Source organism: Passer montanus, unplaced genomic scaffold (assembly GCF_014805655.1).
Source record: "Passer montanus isolate IOZ18808 unplaced genomic scaffold, ASM1480565v1 scaffold174, whole genome shotgun sequence".
Classification (NCBI taxonomy): Eukaryota; Metazoa; Chordata; class Aves; order Passeriformes; family Passeridae; genus Passer; species Passer montanus.
Genome location: NW_024364715.1, coordinates 502,907 through 526,447, shown reverse-complemented (window position 1 = coordinate 526,447; position 23,541 = coordinate 502,907). Strand labels below are relative to the sequence as shown.

The window sequence follows — 23,541 nt, the reverse complement described above, 5'->3', positions numbered from 1 at the left end:
AAACATGTGGCATTGTAAAGTGGCATTTAAAGCTTTTAATTAGTTATGTAAACTAGCATTTACCTTTGCTAATAAGGAATTGCACGGTGCATAAGTGACCAGCTCGCGCAGCCTTCATTAGTGGGGTTCTCCCACCTTCAGATTCGTGCTCCTAGAGAAGAAATAACAGACGTATAAATGGGCAAAAATTGTACCATTGTTTCAGCTTCTGAAGTATCTTGTGATGGGACCAGAATTACCCATCTGAGCAGAAGATCAATCTCACAAATTGCTTGTAATAAATGTAAACTGACTGGTGCCAATTTTCATGTTACCTCAAATACCAAATCACATTCTTAAAAAGGATTAGAACCACATCCATACTGGTATCAACCACAAAGCTTCCATACTTACAACCCCCTTTTTATTTTAGTGCTCAAACCTGTAACACACATGAAAAGATTAAGACCTTGCTTCCTCCTCAGAAAGGGTGGAAGATTTAACACAAATGTCACCAACATCGATAACCACGAACTGCGGTGCCACAGTTCAGAGAGCTGCCATGTGCTGCCAGATCTCAAAACCGCAATAATGCCTTGAGTGCACACAACATTTATAAACCATACTGAAGAGGATCAGAAACAAAAATGAGACAAATCACTGCAGCTCACAAGAAGTCTCTAAGAGGATTGGAGAATAAAGCAGAAAGCTGAGAAAAGGATGATACAAATGAACAAAAAGGGAATGAGCATCAAGAACAATTTTCTAATTTAAAAATTCTCAATACTGGCAATATGTGGTTGAATACAACTGTATTAGAGCAGCTGCAGAACTAGACAATGTGCCTGCTATGTAGACATGATCAATACCACAAAGAATGCTGAGCAATGAAATCAACCCTCCCAAAGAACAAGGGGAGAGAACATAATCTTCCTGGGAGTGTTTGTATGTGCTTTCTATATTCAATATTATCCTATTTAAATAACATCCAGTCTGATCAATAATATACGACGAATGTGTGGTTTTTAATCAGATATCTGGGAAGCCAAGCTCTAAATTCACTCTTTACTTTGCAATTGCATATATACCTGATAGTAAAGTTAACATTTAGTACTGACAGTGGGTGACACGGCTACTTTGACAAACACAATCAGACAAGACGAGATTTGAGAGAACAGCTCAATTCCTTCCTTCATGGTTTCTGTATTCCTGAAAACTCTGCATATGTCCTTTGACATATGGCTTGCTTTAGTTGCAAGCTGCATGTTAAGTTAGTTTTCTGTTCGTACACTTGAAGAAGAAACTTCTTGACTGGATGTTCTGTTGGAGACTGGCCCCCAGTCCAAGCCCATCCTTCACTCTAAGAGGTTACATTGCCCCTCTCCTGCTCTGTTCCTCAGCCTTCACAAGAGCTCTGTGTTACTGTCCACCACTGCTTTAACACAAGGCTAAATCCCCTACTAGAGCTCTGATTTCTTTGCTCACTCAGCAGTAAAACACACAAGCACACACAGGCACAGCAAACCTTACAGACTTACTACTTGAAGTCACTTTAAAAAAAAAGTAGATTCTCCTCACAGGGCAATGACTGCTTAGATGTCAATAAATACCTGCTTCTGGACTGTCTGCATAGCAGAAACATTTACAGGACATGTAAAGCTAATTATGTTAACATGTGGCCCTATGATTGTAAGAATTAGTGGCATGCCCTTACGTCTTGATGCTTACTCTGGTATTTGGCACAGTTTTCCCTCCCTAAGCCACTGCCAAGAGATCCTAAAAAGCCAGAAGCTGCTGTGTGCCTGAAGCACACCAAAGCCCTGGTTCCACCAGCACATCATTCTCAAAGCAGCTGTGGGTGCAAAGAATTCCTGACCACCACTCTGCTCTGGGCAGGACCTGGACACTGCTGCTGAACTATCTCACACCCAGCCTGAAATCCTTACTGATGCAAAGATGGCAACATGCAAAATTTATTTTAGGTCACCTTAGCTGAAAATCATCCTGTATTGCACTGAGATGTAGCAGATAACTGGCAGTTAGGAATCATTATTTGCAACATTCTGCCTTCCTAACAGACTTCACTGTTGGAAGTCTCAAACACGGACGCCAGGAGGCTTCCTCATTGAAATGCAATGCAGTGATTCTGCCCAGTTTAACCAACTGTCACTTCCTCAAGCAGGCAGAACTTGATCCTCAGCTACCACACACTTCCAATCCTTGCAGCACCCTGCACACCATCAGTCCAGCCAAACCAAACCATTTGGGTGCCCACCTGCTGTAGATCTTCAAAACTTATGGCATTGTGATGGTGTTTTTCACATTGGAAGATAGAAATGCATGCTTTATTTTAAGATTAAATTCATTCTGACTTCAGCACTCTCTATAGCCCTAATAATGGCTGTCAAACAGCATCAGGCTTTAAGGGAAGACATCTAGGACAAGCCAAAACAAGAAGCCGAGACAGTGCAGTGCCTTTGTCTCCTCACAGCCTGTCTTTTTACCTGGCATAAACCTAAATTTCAATGATTCTATCTATAGATATATATCTATCTCTTTTTCAGCTGCATTAGATAATCAAAATCAGGATGGAGAAAATGAAAGTTGTCTCAAAGTATCTCCATTACCTTTACAATGTGCTTTTCCCTTCCTAACAGACTTCACTGTTGGAAGTCTCAAACACGGACGCCAGGAGGCTTCCTCATTGAAATGCAATGCAGTGATTCTGCCCAGTTTAACCAACTGTCACTTCCTCAAGCAGGCAGAACTTGATCCTCAGCTACCACACACTTCCAATCCTTGCAGCACCCTGCACACCATCAGTCCAGCCAAACCAAACCATTTGGGTGCCCACCTGCTGTAGATCTTCAAAACTTATGGCATTGTGATGGTGTTTTTCACATTGGAAGATAGAAATGCATGCTTTATTTTAAGATTAAATTCATTCTGACTTCAGCACTCTCTATAGCCCTAATAATGGCTGTCAAACAGCATCAGGCTTTAAGGGAAGACATCTAGGACAAGCCAAAACAAGAAGCCGAGACAGTGCAGTGCCTTTGTCTCCTCACAGCCTGTCTTTTTACCTGGCATAAACCTAAATTTCAACAATTCTATCTATAGATATATCTATCTCTTTTCCAGCTGCATTAGATAATCAAAATCAGGACGGAGAAAATGAAAGTTGTCCCAAAGTATCTCCATTACCTTTACAACGTGCTTTTCCCTTTTATTTATATGAAGTGCACACTGATGTTTATTTTGTAATATCTAAGCCCAGTAAATTGTCTCCAAACACAATCCCCTTGCCTCTCTGCACTGTAGGGCTCACCATAGCACCTCCTCTTGTCACTGCTCCAGCCCTGAGGAATGTGGGAATTAGTACAATCAGGAAGAGGAAGAAAGGAGAACACCTCTGCCACATTTGGAAAGCCATTCCCTAAACCCCTGGGTGATGTGCTCTCCTGCTAATTCTGCTGGGATAGAAAGAATACCTGAGGAGAATTTTCTGTAGCTTTGGGTAAGAGACAGGAAAGGAGGGGAAAGTGAGAGTGTTACCTAAATCAGGCAGGAGTTTACACTGTCTGCACCTTTTCCACTGGGACTCAAGAAGGAGATGAGATTCCAGTCAACAATAATTATTTCCTTTCTAGACAAATCAATACTTCCAAGAGCAGAGCAGAGTCATCAGGAGTGTCTTATGACAATTATTGGTATTTTTTAGTTCTTCCTTTTGAGTTCTCTGGTTTAGGCAATTCCAAGATCAGCTACATAAGGGCTTTCCCCACATACAATTCTTCTTGGTTCACAAATATTCATGGTTATATTAATCACTAGGATAGTTATTTTGATTTTTTAATTTATTTTTTTTTCTCAATGTTGCATGTTATTTAAATGTTCAGGAAGAATATCTGTATTTTCAAAGTAAAGCTCCGACTTTTCAGTTCTTTAACAAGCCTCCCTCATCCATGACAACAGTGAATATTTAACAGAAACCTAAATATTATTCTGAACAAAATGATCTAGAGAAAGGAACTGTATTTTTTTGCATCAAAACCTAACACTTTGCTGATTTTCAAGACGAACTTCTATTCCAGCAGTCACCAACATACCTGCCCCAAATAACCCTCCTGAAAACTCAACCAGGCCTCTTGTTTAAAATAAACCTAAAAATTGAAGATCTTAGAGGAAACAGATTTAAGAGGGCTGCTATCAATGAAATAACCTGCTGCATTTGGGGTGGTTGGAATATTATTTTTTAAAAGCAGTTTTAGAAAACCCAACAGAAGGGAAAATACAGAACAAGAACAAGCCCCATCTAGTCTGCACAGTGAGTCTCTAGATCTTTGAAGAGACTGATGCCTTGTCCTCAGCATGTATCCTGAGGCTGCAGCTCACAAGCATTAAATGCCAGCCTCACCTGACGCCTGCCTGGCTCTATGCCCTCCAAAATTGTCTTCTTTAAGTCCTCCTGCTTGTCCTGCAGAAGGAGAAAGAAGAACTCACAGCTCCTGCTCTACAAAAAAAGGTTCCTGGTCATGAAGACCTGGAACATGAACTTAAATTGGATGAGATCCACCAGCTGAAAACTGGTTTGCTGGCATGAGGCAGGCAAGAACAATGGTAAGACCAAGCAATGAAGATCTCATGAGTTCAGACTCCTACCATGAGCCATTCAGATCCACAAAGAGAGCACAAAGGTCAGACACAGCATCTCTGTTACAGACAAGATGGATTTTTGTTCACTACTGGCAAAACAAAGAATTTCATTGTACTTTGCACCATCCAGAGAATGCAACAACCAAAAAGTGTTGACTACAAAAATGAGCTTCACTTATCCTACCACACTTTATTTACACAAGACTAAAGGCCAAGTCTAAAAAAAGCCAGAAATCCCTGACCTTCCCCTGATGGTTCAAAAACCAGTAGGGAAACACATCACAGCACCTTGGATTCCTCACTGTAACAGCAGCACAGCAACCTCCAGAGTTGTGAATTCAAATTCCAGAAGACTGGCTGCTTTTGTAGATGTTTAAATGGTGTCTCATACACAATGCATAAACCCACAGTCTGTCACACACATCAAGGAAAGGGAGTTTTTCATTTAGGAGCCACATTAGTGTGAGGGATGCCATCACCTGAAGGCAAAACAATGATCCCTGTCATGACAGAAACATGTCTGCAAAGGCATTGTGTCATAGGAGAAGAATTAAGAGGTAGTCTGGCATGCTGGGGTTTTTTTGCAATTAGAATTATGTGGATGCCAGGTAGCCAGTTTTGGTCTTCTAAGCAAAGCAAGATGTGGAATCTTAACAAGTACTGAAGAGTTTTGGAGAGATCCTGACAGTGTAAAATGAGAAAAATACAAGGATGAAGCTGTCCTCATGGGTTCTCTTCCACATCTTAATTTCTGCATAAAAGCTCCCATATATCTGGCACGAGAAAGGTAAATTCCATCCCAAAATCAGCTCCTATGTAGCACAGCCTCATGTGCAGCTGCAAGAGGGTTCAGGTTAAACTGGGTTAAAAAATCCCAATTAAAAACTATTTTCTGTATTTCTCAAGTGAGAAAAGCTGAGATGATCTCACTGTCCAAAAAAGAATATCTCTCTTTTGTTTGCAGCTACATGGAAACAGACAAAGATGTGACCACCTTGTCAGGAGCAGAGCTGCCTTCAAAAGGGACACCAGAATCTCCTTTAATCCACGTGTGATTCTACATCAAGAGGAAACAGCCATTCAAAATGGTCCTTTTAGATTATTGAAAGGTAAGTAGCTTAAAAGCAGGCTATCACCTCTCACTAAACATCACCAGTGCTCATTGTGAGATTTACAGTCCTGGTTCCTGTGGGAACATTTATGTACCTCCCACGTCTTACCTTACACAACCCTTGAGATGAAGGTAACTGCTGGGAAAGACACAAAGAAGAAATAGGAAAAAAAATCTTATAGGAAAAATGATCCTTTCACCTTTGAAATTAAGACAATCCTTGCCACACTGGTAAATAGATGTATTACTGAAGTGCTGGATATTTTTTCCTGAAGTTCCTAAACCATATTTCTGCTTCAAAAAATGCTTTTATCCATCTATATTTCAGAGTTCCAACCTCCAAACCATCCTTGCCACACTGGTAAATAGATGTATTACTGAAGTGCTGGATATTTTTTCCTGAAGTTCCTAAACCGTATTTCTGCTTCCAAAAAATGCTTTTATCCATCTTTATTTCAGAGTTCCAACCTCCAAACGTTTACTCACATAGATCACAAAATCTAAACTAGCTGTTCTGTCCCCACAGAAGTTGCAAACAAGTAAAATTTACATTCAGAGATCCAGTGGTAGCAGCTCAAGCTGAGAAGTCCCTGCTCCTGGAGGGGATGGGGGAACTAGAATGTAACTATGGCACAGATGGGATCACAGGCTGAAGGCTTCAGATGTGCCTCAGATTCAGTCATCCATACATTTGGCAAAAGCGAGCTGATTTCAAAATGCATACATTAACAAGAAAAGGTGCAGGCCTGCCAGCTAGTTTTGCTACAGATTTTGACAGGCTAACTCTGTAAGGACATGGAAAAGATCCCTTGAAGAAGGGCATCAGAAAAGCACAAAAGAATTGTTAACACTCCAGACTTCATGAACAATTAGTCATAAGGAGACAAATCCACTGAATTGAGAGGATTGAGCAGATTTCCAGCAGACAGAAGAGCACTCTGACACTGCTCATTTCTAGAACTACTTGTCACTGCACAGCTTTAAGGAAAAATTAACCATTAACTAAAGAAAGTTCATCCCAGCCATCATGTTTTTAAATTCTCCTGGTGCTTACAAAGCCACATTGCTTAATGAATGTGACAGAGCTCTGAAGATCTCCACTGGTTCCTGAACTGAATCACATATTTGATATCTAGGCCACAGGATCAGTCCCTGGGTAGCACCAGTTCCTGTTTCCACTCACCAGAACAACACCTGTTTGGGCTGAGATGTGGTGGTAATGGTCACCCCCAATTCAGACAAAACTCTATGGGGACTAAAACCAATTTTCATTAAACAATCACAGAATGATCTGGGTTGAACAGAACTTTCCAAGACTATCCCATCCAATATTCCTGCCAAAATCCCATAACCCCCCCCCAATAATATGATTTTCCTCCCTGATAAGAAAAAATTAAGCAGAACATTACTGACATTACTGCAGAAGAATTAATAAGCCCTAAAAAAAAGTAAAGTCTCAAAGAAGACTGGAAAAATTATTCCCAATTACAGCATTAGTTTATTTATATTTCTAAATAAAACCCAAAAGACTTCATTAATGACTGAAATTTAAGTAACTTCATTAGCATGTTGATTTATCAGGTTCAATGAGAACTTTTTCTGACAGTCTTCGTTTTTTAGAAGGAAGAAAAATTTCAGAATATCCAAACAAAACCCAATCCCAGCCCCCAAGCAAAATAAAACACAGAGCAGTGAGTACATAGGGAGGAGAAAAAAAGGAGAATACTCCTCCTAGGCAACCAAAATAACAATTTTTCCAGCTTGAGCCTTGTTTGACATAAGGTTCCTAAACACTTTTGGAAGACCAAAGTATCTATTTTTTTCACTAATTATAAGTCAAATGTTATATCCCTGTAGCTGGTGAAGAGGCAGTTTTGGGTCTCCCAACAACTTAGTTTACATTACAGAAAATGAACACGGGGAAAGCAATGTGCTAAACCCAAGAGTTTAAAGAAAGAAAGAGATCAGATTATGCTGATCATTTAAAAGGCATTGCTTTGTTTGGGGTTTTTGTGTAGTGATTTGCACAAGAGACTAACAGTGCTCAGAGACCAACACTGACAATACAGAAGCAGGAGCTCCTACTACTAAAACATTTTAAATTCAGAGCAGATTGCCCATAAGAATTTTTATTTTGCAGACCAAACAGAATATGCAGGCTCTGATAAAAGTTTCTTTCATGCCTCTTTACAGAGCCATATATAAATCTCTATTACTAAGCTCACCACTCTGTTCTCTAAGCACACAGGCTTTGCCTTAGAGCTGGAAACCAAAGCATTTTGCCCACAAGATGCAGCAGAAGCCTTACCAGATCAGCACCAGCCTGAAGCAACACATCTGCCACATCTGTGTGTCCATTTTCACAGGCGTAGGTCAAAGCTGTATCTCCCGTTGCTGTAGTGGCATGAACATTAGCTCCTACAAACACAACATTTTTTTCATATTGGACGTGTCCTTATCAAGTATTTCACATCAGATAAACATAAAAATCTCTGACAGCAGCTATACCCTACTGAGCAACAGCCTCCACAGTCCCAGAGCATTGCTCTCATGGCAAAAATTGCTCTCATAGTGAAAGTACTCCAAGGAGAGGGGGTAAGCCAAGGCTTGGAAAAGCATGACTGACAATCTCAGCAGTTAAATCTATATGCTCTCTTATTCCTGCAGTCCCTCTACAGCAAGAAGGATTTCAGTTGTTGCATCAAGTAAAAGGGAATCCAGACAGTTTTGCAGACTGTCCATTTGACTCAGAGCTGTATGCCAAGGGAAACCAGACAAAATGCACATCACTGAATTAGTATTAATACAACAAACCCAAACCCTTCCACAAATCTCCCTTCTTTCCTGCTCTTTAAAATAATTTGCTTTAAAACCGTTTTGTTGAAATAATTTTTCTAGCTTCATGTACAACAGCTCTCTGAAAACTACACAACTCTTGATACGTAACACATTCTTCTTAAAAAAAGAAATGCCAATGTGATTAGCCATTTTCTTATTTTTAAGGTGTGAGGTATAATTAGAGACTCCCTGATGCCAAAACAAGGCTCCTTAATCAACTTTCTACACTATCAGCAGTGAAGTGCAGGCAGTGAGCGTTCCAAGGGAGCTGGTGACAGGTGTCACATGCTGGTGTCACTGCACCAAGTGGCACAGTTGTTACTGTCCCTCGATGAGCAGGGAGCTTCACTTTCTAAAATTACAAATCCAGCCAATTTTATGCTTATTCTTAGAGCATACAAATAAATCACCTTCCACAACAAGGAAGATATCCCAAATACAGCTCTTTTTTCTTTATTCTTTTAAGCAGAACACTTTAGACTCAACCAACTTTATAAACTGAAAGATGAACATCAAAGCATCATTTTATCCCAAACTCCAGTAAGATTTAATTTTTACTACTGTACAATATAGCAGTAAAGCTCATTTATCACACAAATTCAGCACATTCCAGATCTGTCTTGCACACTACTTCCCAGCACACCATTCCTAAAGAACTGGTTATTCAGGGAGACCGAATGCAGATAACCAGGCTTAGTCAAAGCTGGAGTAGCAAGCAAAACCAAGCCTTATCTGTATTAAAATTCTGTCCTAGATGCAGATAGCTGGAAACAATGTTTCTAATGAATGTGGATACTTCTTAGATATGGAACAGGATCACCTGCTCCAGGAGGCTCTTTTCTCTGTTAACAGTATCAAACAATACTGAGGTGCAACACATGCTTTTTCCTTCTTGCTAAATTGGCTGAGGATATTATTTCTTGTTACAACACTGCCACTCATCAAAACCCCAGGCATCTTCCCAATCATACAAAACATATCAAGTCCATAGTATCTGTGGGCTTAATCACTTGCTCTGAACACATACCTGCTGCCAGCAAGTACTTCACCAGCTCAAGATGACCCTCTTGAGCAGCTTCCATCAAAGGTGTTGAGCAACCAAGCTCTATATCAGCTCCTGCCTTAATAAGGAAGTCAGCGACTTCAGAGAAGCCTCCACAGCAGGCCAGGGTCAGGGCTGTTTCCTGTGTTTCTTCCGTCTGTGCGTTAATATTTGCCCCTGGGAAACAAAACAGCCATCACTGCCACTGGCTGGGGAGGTGAATGCTCATCACCCCCACAGCAGTTTGGGTGCTTGAGCTCTGCTCTGTGGGTACAGCAGTGAGCAGTGCCAGCCCCACGCTACATCAGAGCAATCTGCACAGGACACCTGTTGGCCATGGATCACACGGTGTCCTTCTGAGCGCTCCATCGCCACGGGATCTCACCTTGTGCCAGCAGCAAGGCCACCATCTCTTCGTGGCCTTCCCGGGCAGCTTCCATCAGAGGTGTGTAACCTTCATCATTAACCTCCTCCAGGTTGGCTCCTCGCTCGATCAGAAGCGCTGCCAGCTCCACGTGCCCGCCGCAAGCAGCCAGGGTGAGCGGCGATTCGAAGGAATCCGCGGGCATGTTCACCTGGGCACCGCTGTCCAACAGCAGCCGTGCCACCTCCACGTGCCCGTCCTGCAAGAAAGGGCAACCCAGGAGTCAGACACAACTGGAGTCACTTCATGCTGTAGTTGCAACCACTATCACACTAGGCCTGAAAATTATCCTGCAAAGACAGAGCTTTTTTACTTATCATGGTTTAATGGCAATACTTGGACCTAACCAACATTTAGGTTTCCACCTACATCTAAGTCAGGTTTAAATGCATGAGGAAAAAAGAGCTAGATATATGTTGGTGTTTCTGTTTCCTGAGGTAAAAAGAATTATGGCACAAGACTTAATTTGCAGTACAATCTTTGGGACATGATATACCAGAGACAGCAAACAAGTGCCATAAGTAATAAACCCACTCCATGACTAAACCTCAAAACAAGCATAAGAAAAAAATATTTTCTTATTTGTAGTAATAGTTGATTTATATGGCACAAGACTTAATTTGCAGTACAATCTTTGGGACATGATATACCAGAGACAGCAAACAAGTGCCATAAGTAATAAACCCACTCCATGACTAAACCTCAAAACAAGCATAAGAAAATCTTTTTTTTCTTAGTCTTTGTAGTAATAGTTGATTTACGACTTCTACAAACAAAAAAACCAAAGAAGTCCCAGTTGGCAACTTCTAGACCCTGGGAAAGATACTTGCAAGAGAAACTGAAGTGGGTAACAATAAGGCAGGTAACAGGAGGAGAGAAGACTTGGAAAGACTCTTAAAGGTGACTGAAAAATGCCCAGGGGTGAAGCCATAGAACAAGAGAATTAGGATTGCCAGAGCAGTCTGAGTCCTTACCAATCAAAGCACATAGAGGTATCTGCCAGCTTCTCAAGAAAGTATTGTTAAACCTCTCAGTTACTTGAAACAGAGCAAGTACCAAAAATACACATTTGACCAAAGGTGAGTTTGGTAGAGAGCCAAAACATCAGCAAAAGGGGAAAGCTTAAACTGACCATGAAGCAGCTTGTAGGTAACCTGAGATGGACAGCAATCAGGGGTGCACATTAAACACAGGCTGCTGTTCTCAGAGGTTGAGAAATCTAAAAGCTAACAGCCACCTCATTAGAGGCATTACCCAAAGTGTGGCATTGTCCCGACCAAAACAAACTCTGAGGCACTTACAAAAGAATTGGTGATCAGAGACCAGACATCTCAGCAACCTGTACCTGCTGCATTCCTTAGATGGAAAGAGATGAAGATTGGGAACAGTCACAACAATTTGGTGGAACAGCTCCCTTGTGCAAGGGTGCAGCCAAATGATAACAAAAAACAAATTCCTTGTTATGAAGTTGGGACTTCAAAGGCTCATCTTGCTTTCTGCTGCTTTCAAATGTCAATACACACTCTGTAATGTCAGAACACCTAGTCTGAAACACCAAAGACCTGAAAATACACAGGCAAACCTCACAACTCTCCCAAGTGAGCTGCTTCACAGCCTCCAAATTAAGCCAGCCCTTGGATTGTTTCACCAGGAAACGAAGAAAAAGCAAACAAAAAAAACCAACCTAAACAGAACAGTGGGGCTGATTAACCTTTAGTCTGCAGTCATGGTGCAATCTCCTTTAGGTGACAGCATGCACCCACTGTCCTTCTGAATTCCTGACTGGCACCAGGCTCTCCTACAGGGAAGGCTATTCAAGGAGACAATTACCAGCTCACTATCGAAGACTTGGACACAGCTCCCCACTTACACCCTGACCTTGGTCGCTTGCATCATCACCTCACAACTGCACTGAAAGAACACTTGATCCTCCAGCTCTCAGCAGACTGAGGAACACTGCAGCCTATCTTCCAAGGATTACAGGCCACTGGGAGAAAAATCAGTTTCCCTCTTTTTGCTGTGCTTCCTATGGAAACAAGGTCCCTGTTCTTTCTTCAAATAAGTTCCCCAGCTTGAAGAAGAGAGAAAAGGTCACCCAAGGTCTGTACAGAAATGGTTACAGATATGCTCTGACACAATAACACACTCTTTATTAAGATGATGCTCTTGGATAGGGAAGTTTTTCCTCAATGGCTACATTGAAATTATGTGGACAGTTGCTAGACAACTAAGGACTACATTATTTTTCAAAATAAAATGGTAGGTCAAAATAAAAACCTCACAACCTCATTTACAGAAACCCAGAAGAGAGCAAGTCATCTCTCCATGCAGAACACTTCCGGCAGTGATGAAGAGACAATTGTAATGCATGAATCATCCAGCTCAGTGCACTTTTGGAAAGCTCATTCCACAACACACTGAGAGACCTTATTTATAAAAACATAGGTGGAAAACACACCAAAAAAACCCCAAAACAAAACCCCAAACTAGTGACTTGTACTACATCACTGCATTGCAGATTAGTCACCCTAAACTTCACACAGGGAGCATTTAAAACAACACATCATCCCCCCAAAATTAGAGTATTTTTTTCTTTGTGAGCAGTTAGACTGAGAAGCTGGTGGGAGCTACAGTAAGCACTTTTTTACAATAACAACACACAAATTCACTTGCATCCCCAAAAGAGCTTGCTATCCAAGGCTCACTCTATTTTATCACCTCTTGCATTCCTCTCTCCCCGAGGGGGGAGCAGTACAAACAAAGGTATTTACCATGCAGGCCTCCATCAGCGCCGTGTGCATCTCATCTGTTTTGTGCTCTTGATCAGCTCCAGCTTCAAGCAAAAAACGAACCATATCTAAATGGCCTTCAAATGAAACAGATCAAAATAAATAAGCATTCCACATCATCAACTTTTAGTAGTACAGACAATACACTTAATGAAATAATTCAGATTTTCAATGTTTGCTGTTAGAATCTTTTCAAGTTACAATTGGCAAACATGACTTTTTAAAGTACTCTTTAAAAAATACCAATGCAAATGAGTCAGCAGCCTTCAGAAAGCCTTTCTTAAAGATACTGCTCAGCTGTGAGATGGAGACAGACCTGTCTAATTCAAGTTTACACAAGAAGCTTTCCTTGTGACTTCAAGCTACAAAACTGTGCTTATTCCCTATTGAACTGTCCAGTGACAGATCATTTAAGAGTTCCAAGGCAACATACAGTGGGGGGATTATCCTTTAGGGATGGGTCCATCTTAAAGATACTGCTCAGCTGTGAGATGGAGACAGACCTGTCTAATTCAAGTTTACACAAGAAGCTTTCCTTGTGACTTCAAGCTACAAAACTGTGCTTATTCCCTATTGAACTGTCCAGTGACAGATCATTTAAGAGTTCCAAGGCAGCTGGGGGGATTATCTTTTAGGGATGGGTCCTTGTAGGTCTGAACTTAACTTTAAGCTTTTTAGTCACACTCACAGACATACTTTTGAGAACTAAGATACACACGGTATCTGACATTATGTTTAAAAGCTTCTACTGAGCTTTACCAAAACTTGATTTAAACTCTACTACAGTTTCTGTCATTTAAGAAATTGTCCCTTCTAAGCTTTTAGCCTCTTGATGAGCATTCTTCTCTGAGGGAAGACTTAAGTCTTACATAAACTGACAAGAAAACAATCAACCATGTTGTCAAAGATAATACAGGACATCTCTGTGATTCACGGTTTCACATTCCATGACTCAGTTAGGTTCTGGATCCAAAGAAACAAGAATGACCCTCCAACACATTCAGGGGTGCTATTACTGGCATTTGCCTATAAGGAACTACCACATGCTGTAGGAAATCCACGACAAATCCAGATGCAAGTCCTCAGATAGGTTATACACAGTATGTATCCTCAATCTTAACCACAGAGGCAAAGCCTAAAGACACTATGACAATAATCCACATCCTGCTTTCATATTTGTAGAAAAGCACTTGTTGGAAAGCAAACCATAGAAGCACAGTGGATTACCACTGCACTGTTACTTTACAGAGAAGCTTTAAATAGCAAAAGAAATTAAGTCAGAAGTCCCTATAAGTTCATCACACTTAAGAATTCATAGCATTCTCCCAAACTACACTGAAGGAAAAGAATCCAGTAATAATGGAGGCATTGTGTCCCCATCAGATATTACAGAAACACACATTCCAACTTTGCATTTTCTGAAGAACCAACAGAGATGTTTTCAGAATTCATAGACAGTTGGTGAGGGAACTGAGGATGAAATAGGGAATGTGGTAGTGGGTAGGAGGAGAGAATGGTGGTGTGTCAAAGTTTGGACACAGCCAATTACAAGTTTTCATCTGCAACATGTCAAACATGTCCACCACATCTGGACACAAACACAGAATTAATACCACTACACCACAGAGGAACATTTAGTGACAATTAGTTTAAAACCCAAATCCAGTTTTACAAAACTCTTAGGAAGACATTCAAAGTATTGCTGAAAGTTTTAGCCAGATAAATCCAAGCAAACAAATTTAAAACAAGGCAAGAGACAATACCTTTGTAGCACGCGAGTGTAAGTGCACTTTCTTTGAACTCGTTGGAGTGAGTGTTGATTCCTGCACCATATTCCAGCAATACTCTTGCAACCTCGACATGCCCTGCACTGGCTGCTTCCATCAGGGGGGTATGTCCATTCTCATTGTGGTCTTCTATGTTAGCACCAGCTTTCAGTAGCACCTTCACCACGTCCACAAAGCCCCCAGCACAGGCGTACGTGAGAGCTGTGTTCCCTGCAGAGGAGAGGTTGCATGAGAGCCCTTTCCATCACCCACTCCTAACATGGGGAAGGAGATCAGTGCTAACAGCTCCAACAAACAGAAGTACATGACCAGAAGCACCCTTTCACCTCACAGCAATGTTACTCCAGCCCATCATTCCAGGCTGGGTATAAAACCCCAAATAACTGTAACATGAAAGTATTAATGCCAAGCCAGTATTACAAATCAGGATTTTTTTCAGTTTGAATATAATGTTTCCTACTTTACCACAGAAAATTAGATCAAATAAACATGCACAAAAAGATCAGTGAGTAATTGCTACTGTAGAGTTGGAGTGATTTTTTTTGTTTTGTCTTTCTTTTTTTTTTTGCCTAAGATTGTATCCTGTAATTCCTTGAAAATCTACTGTCTGGCTAAGAATAAATTTATAATTTGAAACTCTGGTACTGTAAGTGACAGACACTCACATATGGCTCATGTTTTAAATGCTTGTCAATTTTAAGGTAACTTAGCTTAAAATGGCTAAACAGAAAGATAAAAGAATAACTCATAGCTTGGACACGACTTGTTTGAAAATTTGAACAAAGTTTAAATTCTATCTTAATAAGCAGAATCCAACTGCAGGTTAATGCTGTCAGTGAGGTCAGTTAAGCTGTGGTCAAGAACCAGCAATATAGAGAAGATTCAATGCATCCAAAAATTTTAACTCCTCTTTAGTAAAAAGGAACAGACAGAAATAACTGGTGTTGATGGGATGCATCCCATGGTCATCCTACTGGGTAGTTTTGGATTATACCAATGGGAAAAGATAAGCTTCATGTATTTTTCTTGTCCTCTAACACCAGAGTGGTTTTTACAGGAACAGTGCTTTCCATTAGAATTTATATTAAAACCCATATTTAATAATGGCCAGTTAAGACTCCAAACACATTTGCTACAGATCTGGTCTATTCCTAACAGTTCCTGTCACGTTTTCTTGTGAATGAAAGTGTTAGACAAAAACACAGATGTTCAGAAGAGCTGTGTGCTTTATGTGCCAGCCTTACTAAGTGTGCTCCTGCTCCCCAGTTACCTGTGGAGGACTGTGCATTGACATCTGCACAATGGACAAGGAGGAGTTTAACGATATCCACGTAGCCTCCACTGGCAGCTGCCATCAAGGGAGTGATGTCCCCTTTATTCCCTCGGTCTTCCACGTTGGCGTGCATGGCTAGAAGCACCTGGGGGAAAAGTTCACTACAGTGAGCAAATTGTAACATCAACCTTTTGGTTTTAGTTCAGTGGGGTTTGTGAGACTGCTTCCCCAGCCATCTGCCACAGCCCCTCACACCCAGAGCCACCCCCAGGACCATTCACAGTTATTGCCTGCAATTAACTCTGAGTTTCTGCATTTGTTCATATCTAAGTTCCAGTGAAATATGGACATTTTTGAAAGTCACAGGGCAATTTACTGACCAGAATGTCACCTGCAATAATGACCAGGGCACCCACACATGAAGCTCACAGGTGAGAAGTTCTCTCCCTGGCCTGTGTTTTGGCACCAAAATGTGAAGTTGGGCATTTCTGAGAACTATCACCTAAACATTTCAAAGCAGCTGCCCTTAGATACAGAAGCAATATAGCTCAAAATTAACAGCAATGAATGTACTGTTGATAAAATGTGATTTTAAAAAACAATTGTGTGACTGAGACATGAGCTTTTAGGAGGTAACCAGTTGTAGTATTTGGGTTTGCTGCTATTTTAGATACTCTTGCTGGGCAGAACAGCTGGACTGCATCTAGAACAATGCCAGAAAAGTAGATACATCACAAAACAGGATTCATTCCTCAGATAAGTCCCTTTAACCTAAAGGCATATGTGACTGCATTCCCAAACTATAACTGGAAACTCACAATAAGCAGTATTCACTGCTATTGTGTTGAAATAATAAAACATTATAATAACCACAATTGCTAAAATGTTTCCCTATCAAAGAAGCCCCTCAGACAGTGGTTCACAAATGCTTAATTCTAACTGTATTTCTTACTTACTTGTGCCAATTCATAATATCCTGCTGAGCAGGCCAAGCAAAGCAGACTCTCCCCTTCCTCAGTATGTTCATTTACGCTCCGTCCCTCATCCAGCAGCTTCCGGACAGCATTCACATCCCCATCGGAGCACGCTTCCGCCAAGCTGCGACTGCAAAACAGGCACCACAGTCAGCTCAAAACACACCTGCAATACCTCCTTCCTAGGCAAGGAGAAGCCTTTAAGGAAAGACTCTTCACTTCAGTGCTAAGCTTTACTTGAAAATGCACCTTTTATATATTTTAAGTTTATCTATATACATACACAATATTTTCACAGGTGAAATGGAGATAGATACTTTCCTTATTGTCTAAATTAGCTTGTTCTCATCAGTTGCTAATTTGAAATTTGCTCTCATAAAGAGGAGATGCAGAGAGCTCTCAAAGCTGTTTTTTGTGGTGTTTGCAAGACAGGAGCAAACCTCTCTGATGCTATTCCCACTTCAGGGAATGCCAGATACACAGAAGCTGTGACCATGACAAAGTGCTGACTGCAGGTGCCAAGGCAAATTCCTATTGCAGACAAAGCCAAAAAGTCAGCAGTCAAGTATCACAGCGACCACTAATATCAATACTCCAACCAGACAAACTTCTGTAGTTAAGAGGGCAATCACCTACTCTTCTACAGCGAAGAACTTGAACTTTCTTGAAGAACTCAACTCTCTGGTACGCAGTAGTTACACCTTCAGATGCAATCTGCTTCTGCTAGCAGTAGAACAGCTCCACTAGTAACTATAAAATTACCTGAATTTGGAATAAAATCCCATTCCATAGTTGGAGAACCAGGGGTGGTCAGTATGTACAATTAACTCAATTTGAAATAAAATCTCATTCCATAGTTGGAGAACCAGGGGTGGTCAGTAGGTACAATTAACTGAATTTGAAATAAAATCCCATTCCATAGTTGGAGAACCAGGGGTGGTCAGTAGGTACAAGTAACTGCATTTGAAATAAAATCCCATAGTTGGGAGAACCAGGGGTGTTCAGTATGTACAATTAACTGGATTTGAAATAAAATCCCATTCCATAGTTGGAGAACCAGGGGTGGTCAGTATGTACAATTAACAGAATTTGAAATAAAATCTCATTCCACAGTTTGGGAACCTGGGGTGGTCAGTAGGTACAAGTAACTGAATTTGAAATAAAATCCCATTCCATAGTTGGAGAACCAGAGGCGGTCAGTATGTACATAAACCTGGATTTGAAATAAAATCCCATTCCATAGTTGGAGAACCAGAGGCGGTCAGTATGTACATAAACCTGGATTTGAAATAAAATCCCATTCCATAGTTGGAGAACCAGAGGCGGTCAGTATGTACATAAACCTGGATTTGAAATAAAATCCCATTCCATAGTTGGAGAACCAGAGGCGGTCAGTATGTACATAAACCTGGATTTGAAATAAAATCCCATTCCATAGTTGGAGAACCAGAGGTGGTCAGTATGTACATAAAACTGGATTTGAAATAAAATCCCACAGCAGGAGAACCAGGGGTGGTCAGTACATACAATTAACGGAATTTGAAATAAAATCTCATTCCATAGTTGGAGAACCATGGGTGCTCAGTATGTATAATTAACTGAATTTGAAATAAAATCTCATTCCATAGTTTGGGAACTAGGGGTGGTCAGTATGTATAATTAACTGAATTTGAAATAAAATCCCATTCCATAGTTGGAGAACCAGGGGTGGTCAGTATGTACAATTAACAGAATTTGAAATAAAATCTCATTCCATAGTTTGGGAACCAGGGGTGGTCAGTACGTACAAGTAACTGAATTTGAAATAAAATCCCATTCCATAGTTGTAGAACCAGGGGTGGTCAGTAGGTACATAAAACTGCATTTGAAATAAAATCCCCATAGTTGGGAGAACCAGGGGTGGTCAGTATGTACAATTAACTCAATTTGAAATAAAATCTCATTCCATAGTTTGGGAACCAGGGGTGGTCAGTACGTACAAGTAACTGAATTTGAAATAAAATCCCATTCTGTAGTTTGGGAAACAGGGGCGGTCAGTATGTACAATTAACTGAATTTGAAATAAAATCTCATTCCATAGTTGGAGAACCAGGGGTGGTCAGTAGGTACATAAAACTGCATTTGAAATAAAATCCCATAGGTGGAGAACCAGAGGCAGTCAGACCACACAACTGACTGGATTTGAAATAAATCCCACAGCTGGAGAACCAGAGGTGGTCAGTATGTACAATTAACTGAATTTGAAATAAAATCCCATTCCATAGCTGGAGAACCAGGGATGGTCAGTATGTACAACTAACTGGATCTGAAATAAAATCCCACAGTTGGAGAACCAGGGGTGGTCAGTATGTACAATTAACTGAATTTGAAATAAAATCCCATTCCATAGATGGAAGAACCAGGGGTGGTCAGTATGTACAATTAACTGAATTTGAAATAAAATCCCATTCCATAGTTTGGGAACTAGGAGTGGTCAGTATGTACAATTAACTGAATTTGAAATAAAATCCGATGCCATAGTTGTAGAGCCAGGCGTGGTCAATAGGTACATAAAACTGCATTTGAAATAAAATCCGATGCCATAGTTGTAGAGCCAGGCGTGGTCAATAGGTACATAAAACTGCATTTGAAATAAAATCCGATGCCATAGTTGTAGAGCCAGGCGTGGTCAATAGGTACATAAAACTGCATTTGAAATAAAATCCGATGCCATAGTTGTAGAGCCAGGCGTGGTCAATAGGTACATAAAACTGCATTTGAAATAAAATCCGATGCCATAGTTGTAGAGCCAGGCGTGGTCAATAGGTACATAAAACTGCATTTGAAATAAAATCCCATTCCATAGATGGAAGAACCAGGGGTGGTCAGTATGTACAATTAACCGAATTTGAAATAAAATCCCATTCCGTAGTTTGGGAAACAGGGGCGATCAGTACGTACAAGTAACTAAATTTGAAATAAAATCCCACAGTTGGAGAACCAGGGGCGGTCAGACCATCCAGCTAACTGGATTTGCAATAAAACCCCAGAGCAGGGAGGCAGGGTGCTCGCTCCACACGTACTTGTCCACCTGGCCGTTGTTGTGGTTGTTCTCGGCTCTCATGCGCGTCAGCGCGGCGGCCGCCTCGTCCAGCGCGCAGCTGACGGACGACGTCAGTCTCCGGAGAACCTCGGGATCTGCGAAGGCTTTGCCATCGGCAGTGGACAATTTACCAATTCCTTCAGGGCACGTTCGTTCATCAGTCGGGTTAGTATGAAAGTCACACAAAAGAAATGCAAAGACACTGTTTTAGAGTTCAGCCACATGCACTATTAGTTAAAAATCATTTGCAAACATGCCAGATAATTAGCTACTTAAAACTAAACTATCTGCTAAGATTTGCCCAAGACCTGACTATTTCAATAACTATAATATAGCAGTAAAAACCCTGTATCTTTCAACTGGCAGCTTGGTTACTTGTCCCGATGCCTCAACTCATACCTTTGAAGAACTTAAGCTCAAAACCCATCATATTGGAGTATAAAGGACAAATTCAGGCATTCAAGCGCAAAACCAGAAGTTTGGGAAACAGATGTGACTTAATACTTTCTGAATGTGAAGAATTTTTCAACTTAAAACACTTATTACTCCTTTCCCACCCAAAACAAAGCAGACTGAGTTCTAGTATACATACATATAGATATTTTTTTTAAGAGTAGAAAAATCTTTAATGTTTATTAGTTTAAATTCCAGTAATTTACCACTCTAAACTGCCCAGATCTAGCGATAGGAACAAAAATCAGGAAATGAAATTTCAAATATTTTAAGTATACTTGAAATCAATGCCCCTCCTTCACAGACATAACACAGTAGAAATGCTTAGATTCAAGGAACTTTCTTAAAAGTTTCTTTGCTCAAGAACTGCACGCAGGTTTTACTCCTCATAGTTAAGCACAGCCTATTTAACATGTGGAAACAATCACTGCAATGTGGGCAGGGCTTGCATCTTCAGGTACAAATGTGCAAACAGCCAACACCTCCTGGCCACCCACAAAAAGCCCCAAATATAAATCAATCAGTTTCATGTGCTGCAAAAAACGAATGGTTACTGGTTTATAGATCAGCCACCTTCACCAGTCATGAATCAGTAACTTTTCAATTCCTTAGCTGTTAAAAAAGGTCAAATTAGACAGAAACCTCTGGAAATAAGGCACTTTATCCCTCAGAAGATTTCTATTTGGTATGTGCATATGTGCAGGCTTGATTTACACCACAACGTAAATGTAAATGTTTGATTTCCCACAACCCAGCTTGTAATTACTACAGAATAAATCGTATTTTACGTTGAAGGTTGTCTTCGGACAACGTATTTCTCCAGTTTGAGAGCATCCAATTTGTGTCTTGATAATGTCAGAATCAATACTTACCAAATCCCTCCAGCCTAAATCTCTTTATGCCAGCACCCACCAGGCACGCTGTGCCCTTACCCTGCACTGGAACGTGGTGCTGGCCACGATGGAGAATCCCTCTCCTGCCACTGACACAGACACCTCCCCTGGGCTGCAGCAGGTCACTTGGCTGATGGAAATGAGCAGTGGAGGTTCCATGAGCTGCTTCAGACACTTGTGTACCTCCGCCCTGGCTCCAGCATGCCACATCTGGATTCCTTCAGCATGGTCAAGGGGCTACAAAAACCACTTATAGCTAATTTATAACTAATTTGTAACTAGTTGCCCACTCTGCAATGAAACTAGAAATCACGCATCGAATTGTCTGGGTTGGAAGCCTGGCTAGTCCAGAGCAATCAGAGCACAAAAATGAGGGGCCATGGACTCTTTGAGGCCACTGGCCACATGACCCCTTCCACCTCCAAACTGCTGAGGCCACCACCCCCGTGGCCACTGCTGTTAAATATAGAAAAGTTAATAAACAAGCCTCAAATGCCACAGCTCGTGCCTTATGTATTCACACGAACTGGATTTGCTGGTGGTGTCAAGGGGTTGGAAGTCCTGTCATCTCTGCAGCTGGAGCAGCTGGGACAGTGGGGGACAGTCACTGCAAAACTGGGTCAGGACATCAATTTAGTTCCAAATACACCAAGAAAGTGACAGTTTTTCCACAGCTCAGCTTCCCCAGGATGGCTCAGGGAGTAACTGCTGAGATGTTTACACGAGCTATTTCTGGTGGCAGTGCTGGCTAATGCTGCACTGCAGTGTACATAAAGCACTGCTGAAGGAAAGACAAAGAAGCAAGTCTTCACAACTCAGCTCTGAGGCCTCATCTGGGACTGCTGCAACCAAAGTTGAACACCGTGGTAAACAACATGGAAAAGTACTCAAGAGAAATCCACAGGATGCTGAGCAAAGGCTAAAAATGCACAGATTTAGCTTACAAGGAGCAACACAACTGCAGCTTCCCTCCACTTAAAAAAGGTCTAATTGAAGGAGCTGTTAACAGCTCTAATGTTGACAAAAGAAGTGGAAAATACAAAATCCAGCCAAAAGAAACCTACCCAAAGAATTACCAAAACACCACCATCACATAACCCAAAAGCCCAGGTGACACTGGATATCTCCATCATTTCAGCTCACCAAGGCAGCAGAACTGACAGGCTGCCTGGACAAGCAGGACCTACACTTGATACCTTCTCTGTTTTAAAAATTTGTTGTGGCATTCATATCTGGGATTTCTGAAGGCAGAAGTCACACCACAGATCTTCTGTGCCTGGTTAAGACAGGAAAACTTGACCCACTCCAGCTCTCCTCTTCCCAAGTATCTGTTTCCATGGGTTTTACCAGGTGGTCTCCTGGAGGACTCACCAACCACACGTCACTGGCTCTTCCTTCTGGACACTCAAAGCACACTTACAGCTCACTCCTGTTTCCAACTTTGTTCCAAAAAATGAGCTATAACCACATCAAGGCCTTTCAGAGGGTAAGTGGAAGGTGCCTTTTATTTACCTCACCAGCTAGAGCTCAACCCAGGTGCCATCCCCAGCTCTTAATTTCGTATTTTTATATTGCACATGCCAAAACTAATCAACAGCCACAGAAGGCATCAGAGCTGACATTTGTTTGGCTGGCTGGAGTCAAAGGGAGACAGGCTACAAGAATTACCACTGCAGACACACATTCATTCACCCCCCTTTTGCAATTATACTCAATAATTTACTATATAATAACAATCTGAAGTTTTTATTTTGCTATGATTTAGGATGACTATGCCAGAATCTCAATGCTGTAATGCTCATATGTCTTTTAATGTCTAATTTACTTAATTTTGTGCCCAAACCAATTGTTCTTGTGTCACTCTCATAAACTCAGGGACTTCAGCAGTCTGATTTAAGTGCAGGATCTTGGCCAAAACTGTTCTTGCTTCCAACCATCCAATAAATACTGAAAGCATCCTCAGGATCATTCCACATATTCTTGCACAAGAGTGAGCACAATTTCTCACTTTATTACAGTCTCTCTAACATGTTACTGATCTGACACTACCTGAACTGGACCCAAGGTCTGACATTCTGTACTTCCTGGAATATTACACACACACCTCTATAGAGGCCATCCTTTCAATCTTTTCATGGACTGATCACTGTAGCAGGTTTAAGTCTGAAAAGAGAATATGGGACCCATTGTTTTTTTTGAGAACAGTCCACAGTCATTAATTGTATGGATATGGTGATGCT

At 41.1% G+C, this 23,541-nt stretch overlaps 1 protein-coding gene across 1 annotated transcript in view; it reads right to left on the bottom strand.

Moving 5' to 3' along the window:
• The window catches only part of LOC120500047 (ankyrin repeat and KH domain-containing protein 1-like), a 101,231-nt gene that overhangs the window by 46,646 nt on the left and 31,044 nt on the right, over positions 1 to 23,541 (bottom strand). The window contains exons 3-11 of the mRNA XM_039704411.1: positions 19,936 to 20,092; positions 16,856 to 17,003; positions 15,897 to 16,044; positions 14,603 to 14,836; positions 12,822 to 12,916; positions 10,012 to 10,249; positions 9,612 to 9,803; positions 8,055 to 8,164; positions 64 to 151 (exon numbers count right to left, since the gene is read on the bottom strand). Of these exons, the coding sequence (XP_039560345.1) occupies positions 64 to 151; positions 8,055 to 8,164; positions 9,612 to 9,803; positions 10,012 to 10,249; positions 12,822 to 12,916; positions 14,603 to 14,836; positions 15,897 to 16,044; positions 16,856 to 17,003; positions 19,936 to 20,092 (1,410 nt within the window). The remainder of the gene's footprint in view (positions 1 to 63; positions 152 to 8,054; positions 8,165 to 9,611; positions 9,804 to 10,011; positions 10,250 to 12,821; positions 12,917 to 14,602; positions 14,837 to 15,896; positions 16,045 to 16,855; positions 17,004 to 19,935; positions 20,093 to 23,541) is intronic.